Genomic DNA, 25,182 nt, shown 5'->3' with positions numbered 1-25,182 from the left:
CGGGGTGAAGAACCTACGGAGATTACTCTTGGTGGTCTTGGAGGGAAGAGAACAATGCTGCGAAGACCGGCGGTTCTGCAAAATGGCCGCGCCTGCTACCGGTAGCAGCTCGCAAGATGGTCGTCGCCCCACAGCCAGCGCTGTGCCCCGCGCACACGCATTTGCAGAAAAGCAGCGAAATTGTTTAGACTGAGGAAAGGCTGTCCCGCAAGGCGCGAGGTTTATATTTTGCCCGCTAAAGACAGAGCCAAAGGGTAACCGCCCGCCCGCGCCCCTGAAGCTCGACTAGAAAATTGTGTTTGGGGAAGCGCTTCGTTCTGTCTTTCCGCGGCGGTGACTACATTTCCCAGCATGCGGCGCGACCGCACGAGGCACACGCTTGAGCACGTTTCTTGCTGGAAACTTCTAGGGAGGGGGCGTGTGCTTATTCGCAGGGCGTTGTGGGTAGAAGACGGCTACCGCTAGTCGTGCGCCATTTTCTAGTGCTCGAGAGGAACGGTGGCGGTTGTTGCTGCGGCTGCTGCGGTGGCAGGCGGGACCATCCCCCCTTCCCGGTAAGTACGGGCTCCCGGGCATTCCTTAAAAAAGAGATTTTGCTATATCAGACAAAATAAGGGTTCTGGGCCCGCCTTTTTGCCTCATAATTACGGTAAGGTCGCTTTTAAGCGCTTAGTGGGGCTTTTAGTCGTCTTCGTGGCCGCTGCCACCTGGTGCGGGAGCCGCCACGCAGCGGCTTGGGAAAGTCCGCCGTCCATTTTCTGCAGAGAAGAAGGTCCTGTCATTGGCCGAGTTCGGCTTAAAACCAATGCGTTGGCTCTGCCAGTTAAACGGGTGCCCCATGAAGCTCTGCTGGTTCTGCCCCTCAGCGTTCCTCTCGTTCCTTTTCGCCACGGCGATTGCGGTGCAATCCGCATATTTGCCATCACCGCCGCTGTTAGATTGCGGCAGGCGTGGCTGCCTTTTTTTCCTCCAGACGCCGCAGCAGAGAGCATCAGCCGCCATTAAATACTTGCTTGTCAATGCCAGTCGGCCAAGCTTCGAAGAGGCGGTGGCTGCTACCCTTTTTTTCCTTTTTCTCCAACCGCCGCTGAAGAGAATCTCTTGGTTTTCGTGTACTCTGCATAGCGTCAGCGTAGCTGTACTTTTGTTGCATCGTTGTCGTTTTTAATGCAGGTATAAATATTTTCATGCGGATGTGTTATATTTGTGTGTGTTTAATAAAATTTGCTGTACGTGTATTGTGTATATATTTAAATACTAATTATACATATATATTTTTTCTATTTATATATTTTTTCTATTTATGATTTTTTATAGCTGATGCATGGAGTGTTTTTGTAAAAGTGGTATTAAGGGTAAAGTACTCATTTCTCATTGCACTTGAATAGCTGAATATCTGTGAAGGTGCTTCTCGAAGCCAAGTTTTGTAGGAACCAAGGGATGTAGCTCTGAAATCGGATTTAAAATTAAAATATGGTGGATGTGTGTGTGTTTTTTTAACAGATTTACATCCTGGTGTGTTAGAAGCGTTTTAATCAAGAATCAAAAGCAGACCATGGGTTCTGACAAACGGTATGTAATATTGAAGTGTTGAGTTACATAATAGACGATTTGGATAAAGACCAGGAAATTCGTCATTAATCTTCCTCATTGAAGTATGCATTTTTTTTCTCTTTAATGAAAGAATGATTTTCTCTGGAGTCCTGTTCAAGTATTCTTTACTTTTTAGACCCAGTAAGGACTAGTCCTCACTGCTTTACCATAATGAATTAACCCTCTTAGGTTGAATGAAACTGCTTATTGTCTGCATGTCTCCTTTGTAGTCAGGGTGGGCAGAGCTAGAAGGAGCTGTTTTTCAGATTGGCCAGTTGGAAACATTGGGAGCCCTTGGTTCCAAAGGGTGTGGTGTGGATCTTATTTTCAAAACAGGGAATTTAGTAGCTAAAATTAATTAGAAGCAATAAGAAATGGAATACCCTATTTTGTGCCTTTTCATATTTTAATTTAATTGAATTTCACCAAATATGTGATTATTACATGATTAATTTTAAAAAATTAAATTTTGAGGTTTATTGAAATAGCTATTATTACATATTACTTACATGGGTAGTAAAAGTGAAAAATTTCCAAACTAAAAATGTTTTAAAATGCTGCATTTCTGAAGTCCAGCTCGCATGCTGTGAAGAAAGAACAGTACTTTTCTAGTTGGATAAATATTCCTGTATTGAGTTGGATGACATACGTGTGTGTGTGTGTGTGTGTGTGTGTGTGTGTGTGTGTGTGTGTGTGTGTGTGTGTGTGTGTGTGTGTGTGTGTGTGTGTGTGTGTGTCCCCTTTGTTAGGATTCTTTTCCATATACAGTAGGAATGGGCAAAGTACAGCCATGAGTTGTACATGGCACTGGTGGGCAGTGTACTTTCCTGCTAGACTAATCACTAATAATAACTTACAAAGCATTTTGACTGTTATGGATCCATTTTTAAGCAATGTATATCTGCATTCCAAATCACATGTGAAACAAATAAAAGAAGATACAATTGAGTGTTTGTTCATTTGTTAATAAAACAATTTATGTGTGTGTGTGTGTAATTTATTTCAATAAATATTTATTTTGTGTGTGTGTGTGTGTGTGTGTTAATGGAATAAATATGTCACACCACGTCTTTGAATTGAATGGAAGTGATAGGTTATTTTGCAACGTATACTTTGTTTCCATAAGCTCATATATGACAAAAAGGTGTCCAAGTCTATTATCACTAATAATTGAAAAGTAGACAAATAGCAATACCTTTTCTCTAGAATAATGCTATTGAAATTTTTGCAATAGTAAAAAAAAAATGTGTGAACCTTTTACATTTTTATACAATCTTAAATAATTTTGAATGAAATTCTATGAATATTTATTTGGATGCAAGTTCAGTTTTATTCTCTAGGTACTTCTTAAATACATTTTCCTCTTAGTTTTCACACCACTCTATGTAGTTTTTAGTGCAGTGCTGTAGATACTTGCTTGGATTCAAAACCTATTGTGTTCATTGAGAACCTGGTAAGTTTAGGATTATAGCCATTAAAATATAAATTCACTTTGGAATTACATCATGCGATTTATTGGTGTAAAACAAAACTGATTGTGTGTTCTTTCATAACATCATCAGTTATACTGAATAAAGTCACTGGTTAATTCTTTCAAATTATTTTGTCATTTATTTTGATTAAAAGTTTTGCTAATATTCCTTCCTAAAGAGAAAGTACAACATTTAAAATTGCTATGTATGTAAGTCTTGAGCTATAGGAGTGCTTTGTACTACTTACCAACAAAATATCACTTGTGGAAATGTCAGTGTCTTAATGTCAGTGTTCCAGATGGTGTGGACTAAGATTTATGGGAAAAAGAGCCCTGTGAAAAATGTGTTCCTCTACTCTAAAGTACAAATCGTGCCAGTTCTGCAGTTCTTGTGTCATCATATGGTTTAGGACAGCTTTTCACAATGCCTGTGAAACCTGCATATCATGTTGAGATGAATAAGTACAGAAGTTATCAAGCTGTTTGTTTTCCACACTTTGTGCAGTGTGAGCAGAACTGAACGGAGTGGAAGGTATGGGTCTATCATTGATAGAGATGATCGTGATGAGAGGGATTCCAGAAGTCGAAGACGGGATTCTGACTACAAAAGATCTAGTGAGGAGCGAAGAAATGACAGATATGATGACTATCGGGACTATGATAGTCGCGATTATGATGGCAGAGATTATGATGGCAGAGATTATGATAGTCCTGAGGTGAGCTTTAGAAAGCTTAGAATGTATATTATTTTTTAATTACTTTTATATCTTGCTTTTCCTCCAGTAAGTTGAAGGCAGCATGCATATTTTTTTACCTTCCCACTTCATCTCTGCAGAAGCCCTGTGACATAGAGCAGGCTGACACTACTGGCTCAAAGTTGCCCAGTGGCTGAGGGAGGAATTGGATACAGGTCTCCTGAGTCCTAGTTCATTACTTTTTAGTTTCTAAACCATATACTTTATATGAAATTTAAATGTTGGTTACTTAATCTCTGTTTTGCATTCATTTCTTGCCCGTAATACTTAGTGGTACAGTGGTGCCCCGCTTGATGATTATCTCGCTTCACGATGAGGTTTTTGCGATTGCAAAACGATGATTAAATGGGGAAAATCCTCTTTACGACGATCGGTTCCCTTCTTTGAGAACCAATTCTTCGCATTATGACGATCAATAACAGCTGATCGTCGGGTTTCAAAATAGCCGCCTGCTGTTTTCCGGACCTATTTCTGGAAGACAGCGACTGAAAATGGCTTCCCCTATGGAGGATCTTCGCTGGACGATTAGGTATTTCGCCCATTTGAATGCATTGAACCGGTTTCCAGTGCATTTCAGTGGGTTTTTTCTTTCGCTTGACGATATCGCTTAACAACGATTTTAACGGAATGGATTATCGTCGTCAAGCGGGACACCACTATATTTTTTAGGTGTATTTATCCTGTATAGGTTATATAGCAAAGATGCTTGTAGTGGACATATTCATTGGAATGGAGACTAATTTTTAAATCTCACCATGGTCAAAAAAGCAAAGATGTTCAGGGAATACTAATTAGTGAAATAAAGAAAATGTGCCAACTGAAAAATGATAAGGATTGTTTGAACGTGGATGGAATGATTGTCAGTGGTTCATCATTTCTCAGTGGGTAAAAAGTTAACTTGCTAAACTATGTATTCATTTGGCAGAGAGACCGTGAACGTGAGCGGCGTAATAGTGATAAATCAGAAGATGGGTATCATTCTGATGGAGATTATGGAGAACATGACTATAGAAATGACATTAATGATGAGAAGGAAAGCAAGACTATCATGTTGCGTGGGCTTCCTATTACTGTTACAGACTATGATGTAAGTAACATTGTATTCTTAGCTTGGAAATTGAGGTTTCATTAGAGCAAATTTAATTTATTTCCTTAATAAGCATTTATTGTTTCTTAAAATTCTTCATAGTGATTTTCTCAGGTAGTTGTTTATTGTTTTACTTAATGATTAGTCACTCTGGCATGGCTCCACAGTTCTGATCTCTGGAGGATTGCTGATTTCTCCCCCTTCCCCCATTTTTTCCTGGAGTTAGGAGCGAGAGAGTGTGTGTGTGTGTTTGGTAGGTTGGGTAGTGTTTTGTCTTCCATGCAAAATAATGTCCCCTCCCAGTACATAAAAATATTTTGAACTCTTGCAGTATACAGACTCTAAAATGATTAATTACCAAGACATTTTCATGTCTCTTTACTCCATTTGTGTTGGTGGATTTGTGTTTAGACTAGTCCCCTGGTGTATCTTGAACAATCAGAGAAAGGCATTTCTGTACTTGATAGGTTTACTATTTGGAATGTTCAACTCTGAGAAGAAGGTTCAATTAAATAATTAACACTTGGATTCTATGCTAAGTGTTTTTGCACTGTTTTGTATCAAAGGCTTAAAGCTTTTCTTGTTTCATATAGGAATAGTAGATGTAAAAACTGCCCAAGTTAATAGTTGGAAATCTAAGGTGAAATATTTATTTATACTAATTCAAAAACCCCCAATTGATTGTCTGAAATTTAAAATTTATGGTTCTCTATTCATCTGAAGGATTTCATGTTACCTGCAAATCTTGTATTTACAACCAGCTGTGAGAAAGCTTTCTGAGTACAGTGCAGAGTATGTTTTGAATTAGAATAAAATAATTGTATCAATTATTAATAAACTGTAATAGGAATCTGCATTCATTGTAATCAGTGGGACAATGTGTTTAGAGTTTGCGTTGCAAAATAATAAAAAACTTATGGAAATGAACTCTGCTGCCATTTGACCTGCCTGTCGTTTTTGAAGACTCACAATGTGCTTCTGTTTATGGGGATTTATTAAGGACCCTTATTAATTTTTAGCCATAAGATCGATATTTATACATTTTGAAAGTTTCCTTAATTTAGTTGTGTTGGTATACTAATGTAAACATCTTGTAGGCATTGAGCAATTTGTTGGGATTCTCTCTTCTCTAATTTGTTTTTGAATGCTGTACAGTAATCATATTTTGTTGAACTTGCATGCAGATTCGAGAAATCATTGAATCCTGCGAAGGCCCTCGGCCTGCAGATGTGAGACTGATGAAGAGAAAGACAGGTGAGGGGTTAAACAAATACTTTCTGGCAACATCTTCCTTTTCCCCAGGCCTAAAACATTTTCTGAAACGCCCCGTCACCTTCCAAATACAAAACATAATGAAAGATTTGCCATGGGTAAGGAATTTGGCCTTTTGAAAGGCTATAGATAGTGGAAGAAGCCTTCATTTTTATACATTTATACAGTATCGGTAAGTAACATCAACTGTAAATATGACTTTTAAATTTTAGTAGTCCATTGCATGGTTATCTTTAAACATGGTTCTCATTCAGGTGCAATGTAACCTGTTAAGGCAGCTTGGTTTCCTTGCCATGGCAAAATGAGAAGCAAATTCAGAGTTGACGTCGCATTTATAAAACTGCTTTGTCATGAAGTAATGAAGCAGTTGGAGAGAGATTCACCTGTTTTAAAGGAACTGACTAACACAAGTATCCCGTCTATATCTGAATGCTGTCTCTAGGTGTAAGCCGTGGTTTCGCCTTCGTGGAGTTTTATCACTTTCAAGATGCTACCAGCTGGATGGAAGCCAATCAGGTTGCTTCACTCACAAAGTCTAGATAATTCCTGAAAATGGAACAAGTCTGTACAGTTTTTAAAAAGGAATAAATTAAAAAAAAGTCAAAGGAGTGGTTTGTTCTAAAGCAGTGACTTCCTAAAGATTAAATGCTTTGTATATATTAAAATGTTTTAAATTGACTTAAAAATTTAAATTGATTTTGTTCAACCAAAACAATAGATTTTGCCAGGCCACCTTTTCAAAATAAAAGTTACTTCTGATGCCAATAACTTGGCACATAATCATTATTTCCAAAGTAGTTTTTTGAGTATTCTGTCAAAGCAAAATTTTCTTATTGAATTCATACTGGACATGTGCTTTATGCCAGACAGAACTGTAAATGTGCAGTCTATGAAATATAAAATTGCAGTTTGTAATGACATACATACCTTTTTAGTATATAGAAGAGAGGTCAAGCCCCGGCCCCAGACTGGGCCACAAAGATAGACCTTCCACAGCACCCCTTCGTGCATGCACCCGAGAGAGAGAGCGCTCCTTCGTGCATGTGCATGGGGTGTGTGCCCCGCCTTCCTCAGCCAGTCTGAAAAGGTTGAAGGACCACTGATTATAGAAGATAGAACTTATGAAAGGCAGCTGAAAAGTTGCACAGAATATGAATAATAAAAATGCTTAACTAGTTACTTTCAGCATATTTGCAGTGTATTGGTATGGTTCCGGTGTTTTATCAGTTTGAAGTAGGAAAACTGCTGTCTTTTTGAATTGTTGTAAAACAACAAACATGAAGCTGACGGCAATAGTAAAAATGCTAAGAGCAACAATACAACTATTTTTGCTTGAGAACAAAACCAAAAAAGTATTTTGTGCAGTATTTACCTGTTCCAAGTACTGAACACCAGAACATTATGTGTTTGGACTGTATCATGGTGAAATATCTGCCTCAACAATTAAACCTAAAAAAAATCTAATCCTTGCATGAATCAGCTTGATAATACTCAACATGCAGTGGTGATACATTGGTGCCTGAATTAGCTTTACTAGTAGGTTACAAAATCACAATTTTAATGTATACAAAGCTTACCTCAGTTTTCAAATTTCTGAATCAGTATCAGAGTCACTCTAAAATAACCACACATCCTCTAGTTTTAGGGAAAAAGTAGTTGAGCTTCCCTAGTCGGCCCCATTGCTGTTAACTGTCAGACAAACACGAAACATTGTAAATATACTGACATCTCGTTTGTGCGCCTATCCCAGTTTGTTCTGGGCCCTTCAACCTTCCCCTCATTTTCTACTGTAGCAATGAAAAATGAAATTCCCTTTGTACCTATAGGTCTATTTGTACCTATAATGCCTTTTGTATTAGAAACAGCTTTCCTTAAACAAGATACCTAAATTTAGGTTTGTCCAATGTTAGTTCAATCACGTTATTACACACTTCCTGGACATACTTAAAAGGTGCATCTCTCTAAACAAAGATCTGTAAAAGACTTTGAGAAGTTAAAAGGGGTATGAGACTCTGAATATATAGGTTTAATAAAGTTTTAAGTTAAGAAACTTGGCTTCTTTTTAAAATTTAAGCAGCTATTTTTTAAATGCAGGTTTTGAGGGGGCACTGGAAACAAAATGAACTGTCACCCTTTTGGCGAAACTTCAGTAGCAATCTATTTGTTGGGAGAAAGCTGTTTAAAGAACACAGCCTTCATGCAAGCTTTCATGTGAATTGAATAATTTAGTTTTAAAAGATAAACACACTGAACTTGCGTTCAGTTCATGATAATTCAGCCTCTGAGATTTGTAATGGCCCCCTTTGAGAGGAGTTACTGTACTTTCAAAGGGTACATCATGAAGAAAACAAGCAAAAGTGCTTTGAAGTTCTAAAACTAGGTTTTGGGGGAAAAGTGAAGCAGTCATTTAACTATATTTTAAAAAGCAGTGTGTTGCTATGCCATTAGGACTTGGTCTCCTTTGAGACACTTCGTTTCCATGACAGCGCTTAGTTTTGGCAGCCTCATCAACACTCCCTGATTCCTTTTACCTTTACTGCACATCCCATTTTCTTGCTGTCCATGTCCTCCTGCAGGATTGGATGGGCAGAATATAGGAGGCGGTGGTTGGTTCTCTGCATCCTCCCCATATGTTGTCCATTTAATTCATGAGCACTGAAACCTCCGAAGTGTGCTCTGCCATGGGAAATGGACATGTGTGCTGTGATACTGGAATAACTAAATCTGGTTTTTTTACAGAAGAAACTGGTGATTCAAGGGAAACAAATTGCAATGCACTACAGCAATCCCAGGCCTAAATTTGAAGACTGGCTTTGCAACAAGGTAAGATGTTTCTGCGAAGGGGTGTTTTTCCTAGTTGTTTGATCAGATCTGTCACTGTTAAACAAATGAGGGTAAATGAAAACAGAGATAACTACAGATGCGAATATGAGAATTTCCTGTCCATAAATAAGCATACACTTCATCAAGAAGTAATTTATTTGTCAGTAACACTGGAAATATCAGCATAAGTTAGTATTGTAATACTGCAGACAATTGGTTCATACAGAGATGTCCTGGTTTTGTAAAGCTGCAAAAATTTCAAGCTCTGTTTTAATAGGAGTGTAGTAATGGAGTTACTTTTCAATTTCTGTGGCACCATCTCAGTAATATGCTGGATTCCAGTCATGGTGTCAGGCAACTCTCCCCAAGTTAGTCTGTGGCTATTGTAGTACATCTTGAAAAGACATCAGTATTCATTATAAATGTAATAATGGTTCAGCATGTTTGATGAAAATTGGTGGGAATTTATTTTTAAATTCCCACGCTCTTGATCTTGACAGTATATAACAGTAGTTCATATAAAGTCACATCTAGGGATAATGTCCTTGTTTTCTGTAAGGCAACTATTAATGCGAGTAGTCTGCTTACACAAACAAGTCCATGTTTGAAAATAGGGTACTTAATACTTCTGACTGTTTCCATGGTAGCAACAAAATTACAAGAGTTTTTTCTACTTGCAGAAGTAGCTACCACAAGTTTCTATTTCAAGCTCAGTTTATACATGGATGGTGAATATTAACTGAGTGTTATAGCGGCACTTGGTCACAGTTTGATGGCACCTGTCAGTGCATACTTGTAGACAGACTCCTTTTGTGCCTGCTATAGTCAAAGTTACATGGATTGCAGCTCTTAATTCAGTTTCATGTTTGCCCTTCCTGTTTTTGGAAATGGTCTTTGATCGTTAAGTCTATTCCTCCTGAGTGAGCAGATTTGTCATGTTAATAGGGAAAATGTAAGAGTGATGAACTGGGGGAAGTTCAGAGATGTGAAACTCTGTAGACTGGAGTCCATAAAGCCTGGTTTCCCCCCTCAAGAGTTTCACAGAGTGAATCACAGACATGTTAACTCTTTCATATATGCACAGAACAGGATCTGATCTTTAAAGTGCTGAAAGCTTAGACCTCCTTGAAAGATTGCTATGATCACTAGTAAGTGTGCTCTCCTAAATATGATGATTTTAATAAATGAAGTGTTACGTGACAAAGCACATCCCTATCTTCAAGATTGTGCCAACTTACAAGTGATTTTTTTACGTACTAGTAAATGGACCATAGTACAGTGGTGCCTCGCACAACGGGCGCCTCGTAGAGCGATGAATTCACTCTACGAGGCCGTTTTTGCGATCGCAAATGCGATCGCAAAACGATGCCCGTATAGGCTGTGATTCACAGAGCGAAGGTCGGTAAGCTGCTCGCTTACCGACCTTCGCTTTGCAACCCGCTGATCAGCTGTCCGGCGGGTCCAAAATGGCCGCTGGAACAGCCGAAAGGGGCCGGGGCGCAGCGTTTTCGCGCCCTTGGTAAGCAAGGGGAGCGCGCGAAAACGCTGCGGAAGCCCCGAAATGGCTGCGCACAACCATTTCGGGGCTTCCGGCAGCGTTTTCGCGCGCTCCCCTTGCTTACCAAGGGCGCGAAAACGCTGCGCCCCGGCCCCTTTCGGCTGTTCCGGCGGCCATTTTGGACCCGCCGGACAGCTGATGGCAGCCATTTTGGTGCCCTCGTTGTGCGAGGGGAGGGCGCGAAAATAGCTGCCGGCCCCTGGGAAACATCGCACTACGGTGAGTATTCTATGGCATTGGAACGCATTAAACGCTGTTTAATGCGTTCCAATGCCTTTTGGTGTTCCGCAGTGCGATGTTTCCCACAGCGAAGGTTAATCCGGAACGGATTAACCTGGCTGTGCGTGGCACCACTGTAGATATGAATAATATCCGCATCGAATTTACTATCTGTATTACAACTTTTGTACTTTTAATGGTACAGGCATGTACTTGCTCAGGTGAATAATCTAAAACGTAATGGGTTTGTTTATTTGTTAGTGCTGCCTTTACAACTTCAGGAGGCGACTAAAATGCTTCCGTTGCGGAGCAGACAAATTTGGTAAGTTCTGCTAGAATAAGTTTCATTAAGCAGATACTTTCTTCTTTATAAAGCCCACATAATTCCCTTTATGGCATGGTAGAAGGCTCTTGATGTAATAACCACAGTTTATTTTCCTGGTTTTACAATGAAGATTCAGAGCAGGAGGTGCCACCTGGGGGACCAGAGGCTGTCCAATCTGTCGACTACTATTGTGATAGTAAGTAAACATCAGTTTTCAGTTACCTTCCCAAGATTTGATTGGCCAAGGTGATTATGCTCACATCCTGCTGAGCATTTTATTTGCCTGTATATTGCTCTTTTAAAATAGAACATAGATCAAACTCTGAAGCTTAGCAGTACACCAGAGGTATATGGACTTGTTCTAGCTAAGGTCACTGGACAGTCAGGCTTAATTTGCATAGTTATTGTAGACCATATTTTATTAGAAGGTAGGTTCTGAAACACTTTTTTTCCTATGAATTTTTTAGTCTACTTGTCTTCTACAGTTCCTGGAATTTAACATCCCTATTTTTTCCCTGTTTCTGTTCACACTTGGTGTTCCCTCTTCTTCCCATGAGTAGCAACATGAATATCTGTCCTGTTCTCATTGAATTTCTCAGTCTTCCACTGGCATTTATGCTGCATCTTAATTTTCTGTGGGGTCATACAACATGTTTTTCTCCTTATTCAGAAATTGATATGCATAGATTAAACTATGCATTTTTCTAAGGTACAAAAAATCTGTTCACTAAAGCATGTTTGTGTCCACTTTTTTGAATACATCGCATTTAGTCATGTACATTTTTCAGATACATGTCTTAAATTCTACTAGTTATTAAACTAATACAGTATAGATATTTCCAGTAAGTAAACAACAATTTTCAGTTACCTTCCCAGGATGTGATTGGCTAAGGTGAATATGCTCACATCCTGTTGGGCATTTTATTTGCCTGTATATTGCTCTTGGAAAATAGAACATAGATCAAACTCTGAAGCTTAGCAGTACACCAGAGGTATATGGACTTGTTCTAGCTAAGGTCACTGGACAATCAGGCTTAATTTGCATAGTTATTATAGACCATATTTTATTAGAAGGTAGATTCTGAAACACTTTTTTTCCTCTGAATTTTTTGAGAGATGCTTGATTTTATTGCAGGTTATAGGACATACAGATCATTCCGGTGTCACTTAAATATTGTAGTGTTCTAGGGAAAACTCTTGGTATGTGATTGGTTCAAGACATTTACAGTTAGCACACAAATAGGATACTTCTTAAAAGATCACATAACTGCAGCTTTTTCCTTCCTAGCTCTTATACTCAGAAACATAGCTCCTCATACAGTGGTGGAATCAATCATGACAGCTCTGTCACCATATGCTTCGCTGGCTGTAAATAACATCCGACTTATTAAAGATAAACAGACCCAGCAGAATAGAGGCTTTGCTTTTGTACAGTTGTCTTCAGCAATGGTAAGAACTTGTTTCATTTCATTTTAGTGTCAGGTTTAGTATGTATTATTTGGAGGAATAAAGGTTCTATTTTATAGAAGCATGCAACACCCTAATTATGGAAACTTCCCTTGATTTGGTAATATAATGTAATTAAACACCCTTGAGTTTTAAAATTATTTTTATTATTTTGCTGTAAGTTAACTACGTATGTATGTATGTATGTATGTATGTATGTATGCATGCATGCATGCATGTATGTATGTATGAAGTTGGCTGGATAGCTCAATGTTTTAGGTATCTGGTTGCAGAGCCAGAGGTTGGGAGTTTCCACACAGAGCCTCCTGGACGTAGAGGCAGTCTCTGTTACAGGCAACCTGCACAGTGTTCTCAGAGCGCCCCCAGAAGAAGGGAATGATAAATTACATCTATGTATTCTCTATGTAGAAAACCCTGAAAAGGGTGGCCATAAGTTGGAATCAGCTTGGAGTACACTGTTATTACTAAATTAACAGTGTATATATCTTAATAAAATACTGAACAGAGGATAGGGTGTTAATACTCATTTCAACATGTACTTGTTAAGTATAGTGAGAGACATTACTGAGTTTGGTTATCTTACCAGCTGGTTGTGATATCAAGCAAAATCTTACCTTGACTAAAAGTGTACACGCCACTTGCTGGTCTTTGCATCCGCTGTGTTTTTTCTTACTTTCTTAATTTCCGTGCCCGTATTCAATTATTGTCAGACAAGAGCTTGATATTTTCTGTTAGAACTCAGTGGATAAAAAGTTAACCCATTCAGTTAATTTTCTGCGTTCTAGGATGCTTCTCAGTTGTTGCAGATTTTGCAGAGTCTTCAGCCTCCTCTGAAAATAGATGGCAAAACAATTGGTGTGGATTTTGCAAAGAGTGCCAGAAAGTAAGACTGCTAATTTTCTTGTTAAAGATATGATTGACATCTTCTCTGAATGCCATAGTGTTCAAAATGTGTGTTATTGCTAGATCCACAATTGTAAGCCTTAAATATTAAGCCTTAGGAAAGGAATTACATTTTTTGTAGCTGTGAAAGTTACTGACCTGTAGAGGAGAGAAACCAATGTCAGATTTGCATTCTAACAAATCAGCCATCTTGGATCCTATTCTAAATACTTAGATTAGGCCTTATCAGCCTTTCAAGTGACCAGGGCCACCTCTGGGTAAAATTCAAATTTGTTCACTGTCATCCAGTCCCCATTACTGACTTCAAACACTGGTTTAGAACAAAATGGCATCATTGAAATAAAATAGAAGGGAAAGATAAAATTGGGTGTCAGCATGGATCATCCACGTCAAGCCAACAAAAGCTGTGTGTGGCACAACCGGGCTTGCCTCCAAGTTGAAATAGATCCAAATAATAGGCCTCATTCAGGAATTAGAGCTGAAGTGTGACCACACACTGAAAACAAAGTGCTGTTTACATACCGGCCATAGTATTTAAAGCACTCTCTGGGTAGTTCAGAATTTAATTACCATATTTTTCGCTCCATAAGATGCACCTCTCCATAAGAAGCACCAAATTTTTAGGAGAAGAAAACAGGAAAAAATAATCTGTTTTCTTCTCCTAAAAATTGGTGAGCCTTACGGAGAGGTCCATCATATGGAACACACCCTAGGACCCTTTGGAGGCTCACCTCCAAAGCTTCCCAAGCCTCAAAAGAATCCCAGAAGGTGGCGATTTCGCCCCCTCTGGCCCAGCGGGGGGGCAGGGTGAGCCTCCAAAGGGTCCTAGGGTGTGTTCCAGGACCCTTTAGAGACTCACCCTGCCCCCCCGGTGGTCAAGAGGGGGTGAAATCGCCAGCTTCTGGGAGTCTTCTGAAGCTTCCCAAGCCTCAAAGACTCCCAGAAGCTGGCGATTTCGCCCGTGCCGTGTGGGGGTGGGGGGAGCGTCACAAGGGTCCTGGAAGGCTCACTCAGACCCTTGTGACACTCCTCCCACCCCCCACGGGGCCAGCGGGGGCAAAAGCGCCAGCTTCTGGGAGTCTTCTGAAGCTTCCCAAGCCTCAAAAGACTCCCAGAAGCTGGCGATTTCGCCTGTGCTGGCCCTGTGCGGAGGTGGGGGGAGCATCGCAAGGGTCCTGGAAGGCTCACTCGGACCCTTGCGACGCTCCCCTCCATGGGGCCAGCGGGGGTGAAATTGCCTGGGAAGCTGGCGATTTCGCCCGCGCCGGCCCCGTGGGGGTTGGAGGGAGCGTCGCAAGGGTCCGAGGGAGCCTTCCAGGACCCTTGCGACGCTCCCCCCACCTGGAAGCTGGCGATTTTGCCCGCGCTAGCCCCTTGGGGGTTGGGGGGAGCGTCGCAAGGGTCCTGGAAGGCTCACCCTTGCGACACTCCCCCCCCCTGGGGCCAGCAGGGACGAAATCGCTGCCATCGCTCCTTAAGACGCACAGACTCCCCCACACACACATTTTGGGGGGAAATGTGCGTCTTATGGAGCAAAAAATACGGTATGCAGGCTACAGATTGCCCCGCAGTGATCTGGGTAATGGATTTACTGATAGAACGCTGAGCCAGCCTGTCAGGATTAAACTAAGGTTGTGAGCAGTCTTGACTGCAGTACTTGACTGAAGTTTAACTAGTGCACCATAAGGCTACTTAAGTACATACATTGTCTAAGGATTCAGTGCTGAAGACTGATCAGCAGTTGTTCAGTAATAGCTTGGGCCCTGGATATCTGAAGGACCGCCTCCTTCCATATGAGCCTACCGGCAGTTAAGATCTAGCCAGGGGGCCCTTTTGAAAGAGCCGTTCCTCAAGGAGGTAAGAGGGATGGCTTGTAGAGAAAAGGCCTTTTCGGCAGCTGCCCCCAGACTATGGCATACCTTCCTGACTGAAATTCATCTGGCACCGACGTTGATGACATTTCAGCGCCAGGTCAAAACCTTCCTGTTCCAGAAGTCTTTTAATTGAAATAACATCAACTGTGGGTCCTGATGGCAATTTAAATTGTATTTTAATATTATTTTTATCATTTTATTTTTTATTGAATTTTAATTGTTGTAAGCCGCCCAGAGACCTTTGGGTAGAGTGGGCGGCATATAAGTTAAATGAATAAATGAATGAATGAATGAATGTTGGATTCAGGGAAGCCTTCTTTAATAAATGTCTTACTGTTGCTACTTCTAGGTAGGTGAGAACCCTGTCCTGTTACATGGAGGCATTTGCTAATCTTCTCCACTGGGCCAGTTCTTTGTGGCTGCTCGTATGAGCCAGGAAGGGCAGGCTTCTGTCACATATATGATAGTTTTAATCTCCACTGGACAAGCAGAAGTTGGAAGTTCTATCCACAGAATATATGTTAATTGGACAGTTGAAGTTGGACCAGTAAATCAGACTGGTCTTGTTTGCAAATTCATATTAAAGTGTGTATTCATGCTTTAAAATTGTTTTGATAATCTTAATAGGTTATTTCTGAAATGTGCTTAATTGTTTGCAGGGATTTGCTGCTCCCAGATGGCAATCGTGTCAGTGCTTTCTCTGTTGCTAGTACCGCTATTGCTGCAGCCCAGTGGTCATCCACCCAGGTAGGAAATATGTTTCTGAAACTGACTGATAGTGAAAGACAGGGTCAGTAATGTTGCTATTAATAGCCATTTAAACATTCTTGCTGTATCTCATGTTTAACTATTATCTTTGCTTTATAGCCTCAGAGTGGAGAAGGTGGCACAGTTGACTTCAACTATCTCCAACTAGGGCAGGATGGTTATACCCAATACTCTCAGGTGGGTATGAATGGTGTTATAACCTGTGGATTGGACCCTGGACCAAGTGAAAGGAAGTTTTCTGTTCTCAACTATTTGTTCAGGAGAACTGAAAGGCTTTTCTGCACATTGTGTAATTAGGTGCAGGGAGGGGGTGCTCTGGGAGGAAGGAGTGAACAGCTGCCTAAGACGAGGTGAATTCCCACACCATCCCATAATGTTTTTTGGGGGGGAGCTTTGACACTTGAGTTGCTTTTCAAGGGGGGCAAAGTCAACCAAAGAGGTGGGGATATAGTATGCTTCATTATTGCATGTGTTGATGAGATGACTTTTTATGTGACTTTCCTAGATACTACAGAGTTATCTTTAAGGAAAACAGTACAGCAAAGTCAAATGACTTTTAAAAAATTGAAATGCATGTTACTAAAAAGCATAACACATGAACAGAGTAGAAAGCCAGCCTAGTAATGTCTTAAAAAGTCTAAAAACTAAATATAGAACAAATAGAGTAGCTAAAACTATCAAAATGAGTCAGGGATTTTTAGAACAAGAAAATAAGTTTTTGATCCAAATTTCAGGGAATGCAGAGACGTTTACAGAAAGAAAGCTGTATGTGCCTTTTTGTGCCCTCAGATGCCTACCTATGTGTTTACCTGTGCTCCCAAATACATTTCCGTGATGTTTTGAAAGTGGCTGTTAGAGAGAAGCTTTCTTTGTGATTGCCCTTGTGTTGTGAAATGCTCTCAAAGGGAAATTTACCTAGTAGGCCTGTAAAACGTAGTTCTTTTAGCACCACATAGTCTTTTCTAGGATGTGTTTAATTTCAGTTTTCACACCACTCATGGGTAAATTTGATTTCATTCTCTGTAGTGTTCACAGGATTATCAGCAGTTTTACCAGAACCAAGCAGGAGCATTGGACACAGATACAGCTACAGTAACAGGTAAGAGCTTACATACTCTGTTAGGGAGGTGCAGTTCTCCTTCTTCATCCATTGATCCTGTGGGTGATTAGTATAGAATAACATTTTCTGTGGCTAAAACTGTTACCTGGAAAACCTTCATCTAAGTCTGATGTAAAAAGCAAATGGATAAAAGTGCTAGAACTGTCTTGTGTGGATTTGATCAGGGTGTTTGTTGTCATATTTGGAGGCATTCTTCATGTGGAAGGGCTTAGCTGCACCTCATTACCACTTTTCACATTTAGAATAAATACAGTTACAATTTCTTCAGTGTGTTTAACACAAACTTACTTGTTGGCAGGTGCTCCAGTGACAACTGGTACTACAGCAGCTGTTGTTTCTCAGAGTCCTCAGTTATACAGTCAACAGAGCAATTCACCTGATTCTCCGGTAAATACAACACATTTTCTTTGCATAAGGAGATCAATTTAATGTAGAGTTGAGAGTATATTTTGTAAACAAGAAGATAAGCTTGAAAGCTCTTGTACAGTGAATTGCTTTTAAAAATTCCTCCCCTTTTATTATCTTCTTTCCCAGACACAGGCAGCACAACCAGGCACTAGCACACAAGTTACAGCAACTTCTCCAACTGGTGTAGTCCCTGGTGCCAAGTATGGTAAGTAAGCTTACTGGCTAAATAATGGATGCCCCATGATTTAGAAATAGACAACATTGTGGTTTAGAGAGGGAGTGTGTGAACTTCCATCTTCCATTTAATTTCTGCTGTATTGTATTGTTGATATGGGACCTGTGTTAGTTGTTGGGGATGTGTGCTTAAGAAAGTGGGGATGTGATGCTGGGAGGGATCTAGACAATAGATAAATGAAAGGGAATAAAGTAGAAGATGCCTATCACTGTGTAAGAATGTAATTTTAGGCAGTTTTAGGTATTCTGTTTTAGCCTTGTTTTGAAATACTGTATTTTTGCACCATAAGATGCACTTTTTTCCCCTCCAAAAGGGGGGTAGAAAGTCTGTGCGTTTTATGGTGCGAAGGTGACTTCGCCCCCACTGGCCCCGTGGGGGGGAGCGTCGCAAGGGTCCGAGGGAGCCTTCCAGGACCCTTCTGATGCTCCCCCCCCCACGGGGCCAGCGCAGGCGAAATCGCCAGCTTCCTGGTGGGGGGAACGTTGCAAGGGTCCTGGAAGCTCACTCAGACCCTTGCGACGCTCCTCCTACCGGCAAAATCGCCAGTTTCTGGGAGTGTTTTGAGGCTTCCCAAGCCTCAAAACACTCCCAGAAGCTGGCGATTCTAACCCCCCCCGGCCCCGTGGGGGGTGGGGGTAGCGTGGCAAGGGTCCGAGGGAGCCTCCCAGGACCCTTGCCAGGCTGCCCCCACCTCCCCACGGGGCCAGCCCTGGCGAAATCGCCAGGTTCTGGGAGTGTTTGGAGGCTTGGGGAGCCTCCAAACACTCCCAGAAGCTGGCGATTTTAACCCCCCCCGGCCCCGTGGGGGGTGGGGGTAGCGTGGCAAGGGTCCAAGGGAGCCTCCCAGGACCCTTGCCAGGCTGCCCCCACCCCACCCCCCCCACGGGGCCAGCGCAGGCGAAATCGCCAGCTCCCAGGACCTTTTGAGAGGCTGGAAAGCTTCTCAAAAGGTCCTGGAAGGTCGCTATTTCGCCCATGCTGGCCCCATGGGGGGGGGTTAGCGTGGCAAGGGTCTGGAAGGCCCCCTCAGACCCTTGCCACGCTACCCCCACGCCCCCACGGGTCCAGGGGGGGCAAAATCGCCACCTTCTGGGGCTCTTTTGAAGCTTCCCAAGCCTTAAAAGAGCCCAGAAGGTGGCGATTTTGCCCCCTCTGACCCTCGGGGGGGCAGGGTGAGTCTCTAAAGGGTCCTGGAACACACTCTAGGACCCTTTGGAGGCTCACCCGGCCCCCCCGCCAGGCTAGAGGGGGCGAAATTGCCACCTTCTGGGGCTCTTCTGAAGCTTTCCAAACCTCAAAAGAGCCCCACAAGGTGGTGATTTTGCCCCCTCTGGCCTTCAGGGGGTCTGGGTGAGCCTCCAAAGGGTCCTAGGTTGTGTTCCATAAGACAGACCTCTCCATAAGGCTCACCAATTTTTAGGAGAAGAAAACAGATTTTTTTTCCTGTTTTCTTCTCCTAAAAATTTGGTGCGTCTTATGGAGAGGTGCGTCTTATGGAGCGAAAAATACGGTACTTATTTTTTATCCTGTCTTTTTTAAAAAGAAGCCAAGGCAGCCTTGACAAGCCTTGATAAAATAATACAGTGGTGCCTCACAAGATGAATGCCTCGCCGGACAAAAAACCTGCAAGATGTTTTTTTGCGATCGTGTTAGTGACTCGCAAGATGGCTTCCATGGACGTGCTTCGCAAGATGAAAATGTCTCAAGACAGTGCTACTCACGGAACGAATTACTTTCGTCTTGCGACGCACCACTGTACTGCAATTCTGCTGCTTAGCCTGAACTAACTTGTAACTTCAGTTTGTTTGTCTCAAGTAGACACACTGTTTCCATTGCCATTCTTGTTTTGTGCACATGCTAGCTTGGTGTGTATGCAGAGATGCTTTGTTTACCAGGAAGGAATGGCTGAAAAGTTACAGTCTTTACTCTAGGTGATCCATATTGTTCAGGGAGGTTTGTCAACATCTATATGGGCTATAGTAGTACCTCAGTTTATAAACGCCTCAGTTAAAATAAATTTTTGATTTACAAATGGAAATCCATTGAAAATAATGCATCAGTTTACATTTTATTTGTTTTTTCGGTTTACAAAGAAAGTTTCCCCAGAATGCATTGTACCTGGAGGTTTATAGTGCCGCCCCCCGTTACTATGGCAATCCGTGTTCTGGTTTACACATTTTTCGTTTTATATAATGTCCCATAGAATGCATTAGTTTTGTAAACTGAGGTTCTACTGTGATTTGTTAATGCTAATCGGTGCTTTTTTAAGCAGTTTAGAAAAACCTTCCACTTTCAATTTCCAGCTGTTCCAGATACATCTACATATCAGTATGATGAATCATCTGGTTTCTACTATGATCCTGTAACAGGGCTGTATTACGATCCAAATTCTCAGGTACACAAAATTCATTTGCTTCTTCTTTGAGTCTCTTTCAGTAAACAGAACTTACTGTTCAATAGAGGATTAACTGGGAAAATCTAATTCATGGCATCCTGGATAGAACTCTTCCCAAGGCTTCGAGTGGCTACTAATAGAAGATAGTACTGAAGTAGAGGAAGCAGGCATTTGACTTGCTATCCTTTGCAGTAGTGGCTTGTACAGACACCCTTTGTTATTCCAAATTTCCATTTGGTTGTTTGGTTAGTAGATGCTTGCCATGTGACTAATAATCTGTGCTATAAAAAGTTGCATAGTGTTTTTGTGCATAATATATGATTATTATACATTTGTACAGATTATTGTAAAATAGTTGATCAATCATAATATTGTTCTTACCTTGAGAGTAGTAGATTTCTTTATGGGTGGGCTGTATGTGAAAGAGTAAAGAAGTCTTGCTTTTTCTTTCAGTACTACTATAATGCAATAACACAGCAATATCTTTACTGGGATGGTGAGAAAGAGACTTATATGCCAGCAGCAGAGGGCACAACATATCAGCAGTCTAATCCACCTCCCTCGAAAGAAGGGAAAGAAAAGAAAGAGAAGCCCAAGAGTAAAACTGCTCAACAGGTGATAATTAAAATAGATAAAGTCAAAGCTTGATGATTAAAGTAAGGGGAAATAGCAAGAGGCTTTTATGATGAGTGTGGCTGTGTGCTTACTATACCTACCTACCTATCTCTATAGATATCTGTACACACACACACACACACACACACACACGTACACACACACACACACACACACACACACAATACAGCCCTGAAATAGCCATACCCTGAAAAACACTAAGAACCTGTAAGTATCAGCTGACTTATACAAGTTTTTCTAGGCTGTAGCCCACTGAAGAATCATGGTGTTATAAGTGTATTAGTGCTTAAGATCCTTAATTTTGTTGCAACAGACTAATAATGACTATACTATTGGAAACTATTGTATGTAGCAAGGGTTTCCTCAGTAGAGGTGTTTTTGCACTGTTTGAGAATATTATTTGATTTAAGTCACATGACAATCTGGTGGGAGGGGTAAGAGTTGAGGGTAATCTAAATTAAGTGGTAATTTTCCAAACAGATTGCAAAAGACATGGAACGTTGGGCTAAGAGCCTGAACAAACAGAAGGAGAATTTCAAGAATAGCTTTCAGCCACTGAATGCAAGAGAAGAAGAAAGAAGAGAATCTGCTGCAGCAGATGCTGGTTTTGCTCTCTTTGAGAAAAAGGTAAAGAGCAGTTGGTTTGTTAGTATTTGGTATTTTTTTTTAAAAGAAGGTGGTTGTATATAGTCTCCAAGTACAGTACATTGGTTTACTCTCTCTTTTTCCAGGGCACATTGTCCGAGAGACAGCAGATAATGACAGAAGTGATAAAAAATGGTGAAGATGACAACCCACTGAAAGTAAGTTTACAGAAAGAAACTTATACTGTTGAGCTGTTCAAGGTTTTCAGCAATATGCTCAGTGAGGAATAAACATTAGCTAATCCTTGCTTTTGAATTGGGAGCCTTTTAAAAATTAGCCTAAATTAGTTATCTGCCAGCTTGTATTGTCATCTATAGTAGCAATCCTGTGTTGAACGAAACAAGGTCAGTAGTGGTAGTCTTGTTTTTTACAATTTACACTCCAGCAAGCTTTAGAGTGGTTTGGACCAACTACGAAGAAATATTTTTGGCCCTCTTTACTTTTACAAAAAGACTGAGCTATAGGAAGAAGCTTAGTGGATTTTTACTGAGATGCCAGTATGAACTCTTTTACTAAAATATATTGTAGAAGACATGTCATCTCTCAAAAGGAAACAGCCATATTTGGTGACTGAGTCGGTTCGGCTCATACATGGAACATTCTAGTGTAGTTGCAATCCTATCAGATATTCAGGATATGAAGTACAACCTGCAGGTTAGTTGGCTGTCCACTTTTCAAGCATAATTTTCAAGAATGATATGAGGGTTCCTAGATTGAGACTGAAGTATTTAGGATGCTTGCTCATGCCCATCATGGTCTTAATTCTCCATAGTCTGCTATTCCTTATTATTATTATAGGAAATGGCTGTTTGCTGCTGTCTCTATTTACTACTACTGTTTGCCTTTTTTTTCTAGCGTGGATTAGTGGCTGCTTACAGTGGGGACAGTGATAATGAGGAGGATTTCTTGGAAAGATTGGAGAATGAGGAAGAAAAATTAACAGACTGGAAAAAAATGGCCTGCTTGTTATGTAGAAGGCAGTTTCCAAACAAAGAAGCTCTGGTCAGGCACCAGCAACTCTCAGACCTGCATAAGGTAGCCACCTACCCTCTTTAAATTAATGAAACATGCGTGCAGAATTCAGTATTTGCCTCTAAAAAACTGAAGATTGACTTGCTCTTCCGGTTCTCAGGACAGAAGAACATAAAACATATGCCAGGAAGGCTTTAGAAAGTAAATGGAGAATCTCGCCACCTTTGTAAAATAAAATAAATAGCATGAGCCTCTGGGCTTTCAGTATGTCATGAGGGGGAATGTTGTTGTTGTTTTTTTTTTTTTTTAAATTGACTGGCAAGTATTTTTGCCTCTTTTAACCACATAAGACAATCACTGTTAAGTCCTGGTTTTATATTGTGGAACTTTTTTTCCTTATGAAGCAAAACATGGACATCTACAGGAGATCTAGACTGTCGGAACAAGAACTTGAAGCCTTGGAAATGCGTGAGAGAGAGGTTAGTAGCTTGAGAATGAAACAAGTAAAGAGAAGCACATTGAGTCACACCCCATGAGTGTTTGTTACAACACTTGTCTTTGATGTTTAAGTGTACCACTAGGTCCAGTGACTGCCTCAAGAAACTTGAGTTCTAGAATTACAGTCTGAAAGCCCTGAAAAAAGGAAAGCAACCAAAGTAAAAAAATCTGGATCTGGATCTTACAGCTTAGCAAACTTAAGTGTAAGACAAGTGATGATCAGTCAGCAGTCATAGCACCCTAAGCAAGATACTTTCCTAGGGAGAAAGAAGATGTATTTCTGCTTTTATCAGTGACAGGAGAATAAATATAGATGAATTATTGGTGTATCTATAATTTACAGATTATTAACTATGGTTTTGTACTGCCGTTAACACCAGAAAAACTTCACAGCAAATTTTAGTTCTGAAAATTAACATCCTAGTCCCACTAAATTGAGATATGTGTACTTCTTAAATTTAACTCTGTTTCCAGTTTTCTGGCTTTGTCAGAAGCCCTCTGTAGTTTGTTTCAAGTAACAGAATTTTCAAAAGTTAATAGACACTGATCTACTTTCAGATGAAATACAGAGACAGAGCAGCTGAAAGACGAGAGAAATATGGCATCCCAGAGCCTCCAGAACCAAAGCGGAAGAAAGTGTTTGATGCAGGCACAGTGTATGTATCTGAGCAGTCAGTTATTATTGCATCAGATATTCTTACTACCTTTGGGTTAATCATTTTGTTTTGTTTTTCTGTAGGAATTATGAGCAACCTACTAAAGATGGCATTGACCATAGCAATATTGGTAACAAAATGCTTCAGGCTATGGGATGGAGGGAAGGTTCAGGATTAGGAAGGAAATGTCAAGGCATCACAGCCCCCATTGAAGTAAGTGTTGGTGGATTGTATACAATGTGCTCCGTGTTCCAAGTATTTCATTTTTTTTCTTTTGTTTTAGCAACTGACAAAGGGAACCTGCAAATTTGTGGACATACATCTAACAGTTCAGTTTTACTCAAGGATGCTGGAGTTAGAATTTTATACTGAGTTTCTTTGTAACCTGTAAGAACTTACAAAATGGTTATCTGTAGACTCAGGGTTTGCAAACATCCAAATGTCTGTGGGCTTTAGGTCTCATCAGCCATAGCCTGCATTGTCACTGAGGACTGTCTAGTACTGTCTTATGTTCACATGTAATTTACTCATATCTTATATGGAATGCAGGTGTCTTCTGTGGGAGGGTATGCACTGTCACATGTACAGATTTATTACATGTGGTAATGTCATACTGGCTTTTTTCAAAATGTGTAAGCAAGTTCTCTTGAAGCCTGTCTTTTACTTCCCTAGGTTCTCTGAATTTTCTGAAGCATCTCAGTGGTTGTGTACTATACATTTTATATGACAACACACACTGCCAGTTATAAAATAAGGCACCTAGTAAAGAGTCTTAAGAGGAATGTTCTAGTATACTGGGGTTTTCCTTACAGAGATGAAACACAACTGTAATAGTAATGTTGGTGTTCCTGCCACAAAGCTAATAAAATATCTCTTTCCCTCTACAGGCTCAAGTGAGAATGAGGGGAGCAGGACTGGGAGCAAAGGGTAGTTCTTATGGTGTCTCCACAGCAGATTCATATAAAGATGCAGTACGAAAAGCTATGTTTGCTCGATTCACAGAAATGGAATAAGTTCATTCTGTCTTGGAAGTATAAAAGGCATGAAACATTCACCCTTCCCTTGACTGACTGTTAAAAACCATATGGCCTTGGAGAGACAGCAGTATTTAGTTATGGCTTGGGGTTAACCATGTCTATTCCAGGTGTAATGGTCCCATTAGTGGATCATAGAATGCAAAACACCACAGTTTCATGTTGGAAGACCCATAACTAAATTAAAAGGGGGTGCTTTATCTTTATTCATTTTTGTATATATTGTAAATTAATGTCTTGTGTTCATAGGTTTGTGTAGTTTAAAATCCACTCTTGTTCTGTGGAGCAGTTGAGAAAGTGTTATGATTTGACACTGCTGTATCTGCCTACTTTGTATTGTTTCTCATTTTTGGCAAACCTTTCCTGTACATTTTGTAAGATATGTATTTGTATAGATTTTTGAAAATTTTGATTCTAGATGCCAGCTCCGGCTTCTTTCAAAAAGAAATAAAGCCAAAACCAACTGTT

At 40.6% G+C, this 25,182-nt stretch overlaps 1 protein-coding gene across 2 annotated transcripts; it reads left to right on the top strand.

Annotated features, from left to right (window-relative positions):
* Window positions 1–414: 414 nt before the first annotated feature.
* On the top strand, window positions 415–25,182 carry RBM5 (RNA binding motif protein 5). Of its 2 annotated transcripts, XM_020789310.3 has the most exons (25): window positions 415–554; window positions 1,504–1,572; window positions 3,570–3,780; window positions 4,745–4,906; window positions 6,091–6,160; window positions 6,621–6,694; window positions 8,918–9,001; window positions 11,040–11,100; window positions 11,234–11,299; window positions 12,392–12,552; window positions 13,356–13,453; window positions 16,007–16,094; window positions 16,215–16,292; window positions 17,142–17,214; window positions 17,534–17,622; window positions 17,770–17,848; window positions 20,182–20,273; window positions 20,727–20,888; window positions 21,390–21,536; window positions 21,641–21,712; window positions 22,410–22,589; window positions 22,931–23,005; window positions 23,583–23,680; window positions 23,764–23,893; window positions 24,568–25,182. In XM_020789310.3, the coding sequence occupies exons 2-25, from the start codon at window positions 1,556–1,558 to the stop codon at window positions 24,691–24,693; spliced, it is 2,493 nt and encodes an 830-aa protein (XP_020644969.1). In that variant the 5' UTR covers window positions 415–554; window positions 1,504–1,555; the 3' UTR covers window positions 24,694–25,182. The 2 variants fall into 2 exon arrangements, with proteins under 2 accessions (XP_020644969.1, XP_078241642.1); XM_078385516.1 differs by lacking the exon at window positions 1,504–1,572 and having other exon boundaries at window positions 469–554.

The sequence above is a fragment of the Pogona vitticeps genome, chromosome 2 (assembly GCF_051106095.1).
Source record: "Pogona vitticeps strain Pit_001003342236 chromosome 2, PviZW2.1, whole genome shotgun sequence".
NCBI lineage: Eukaryota > Metazoa > Chordata > Lepidosauria > Squamata > Agamidae > Pogona > Pogona vitticeps.
The sequence above is the reverse complement of the archived record's forward strand: the minus strand, read 5'-3'. Positions and strand labels throughout refer to the sequence as shown.

What these genes read in the sequence shown, in the direction of transcription:
- RBM5 (XM_020789310.3), top strand. An exon ending in AGAGTAAAACTGCTCAACAG is followed by an intron (nt 20,889 to 21,389) that starts GTGATAATTAAA and finishes TTTTCCAAACAG; the next exon opens with ATTGCAAAAGACATGGAACG. An exon ending in AACTCTCAGACCTGCATAAG is followed by an intron (nt 22,590 to 22,930) that starts GTAGCCACCTAC and finishes TTCCTTATGAAG; the next exon opens with CAAAACATGGACATCTACAG.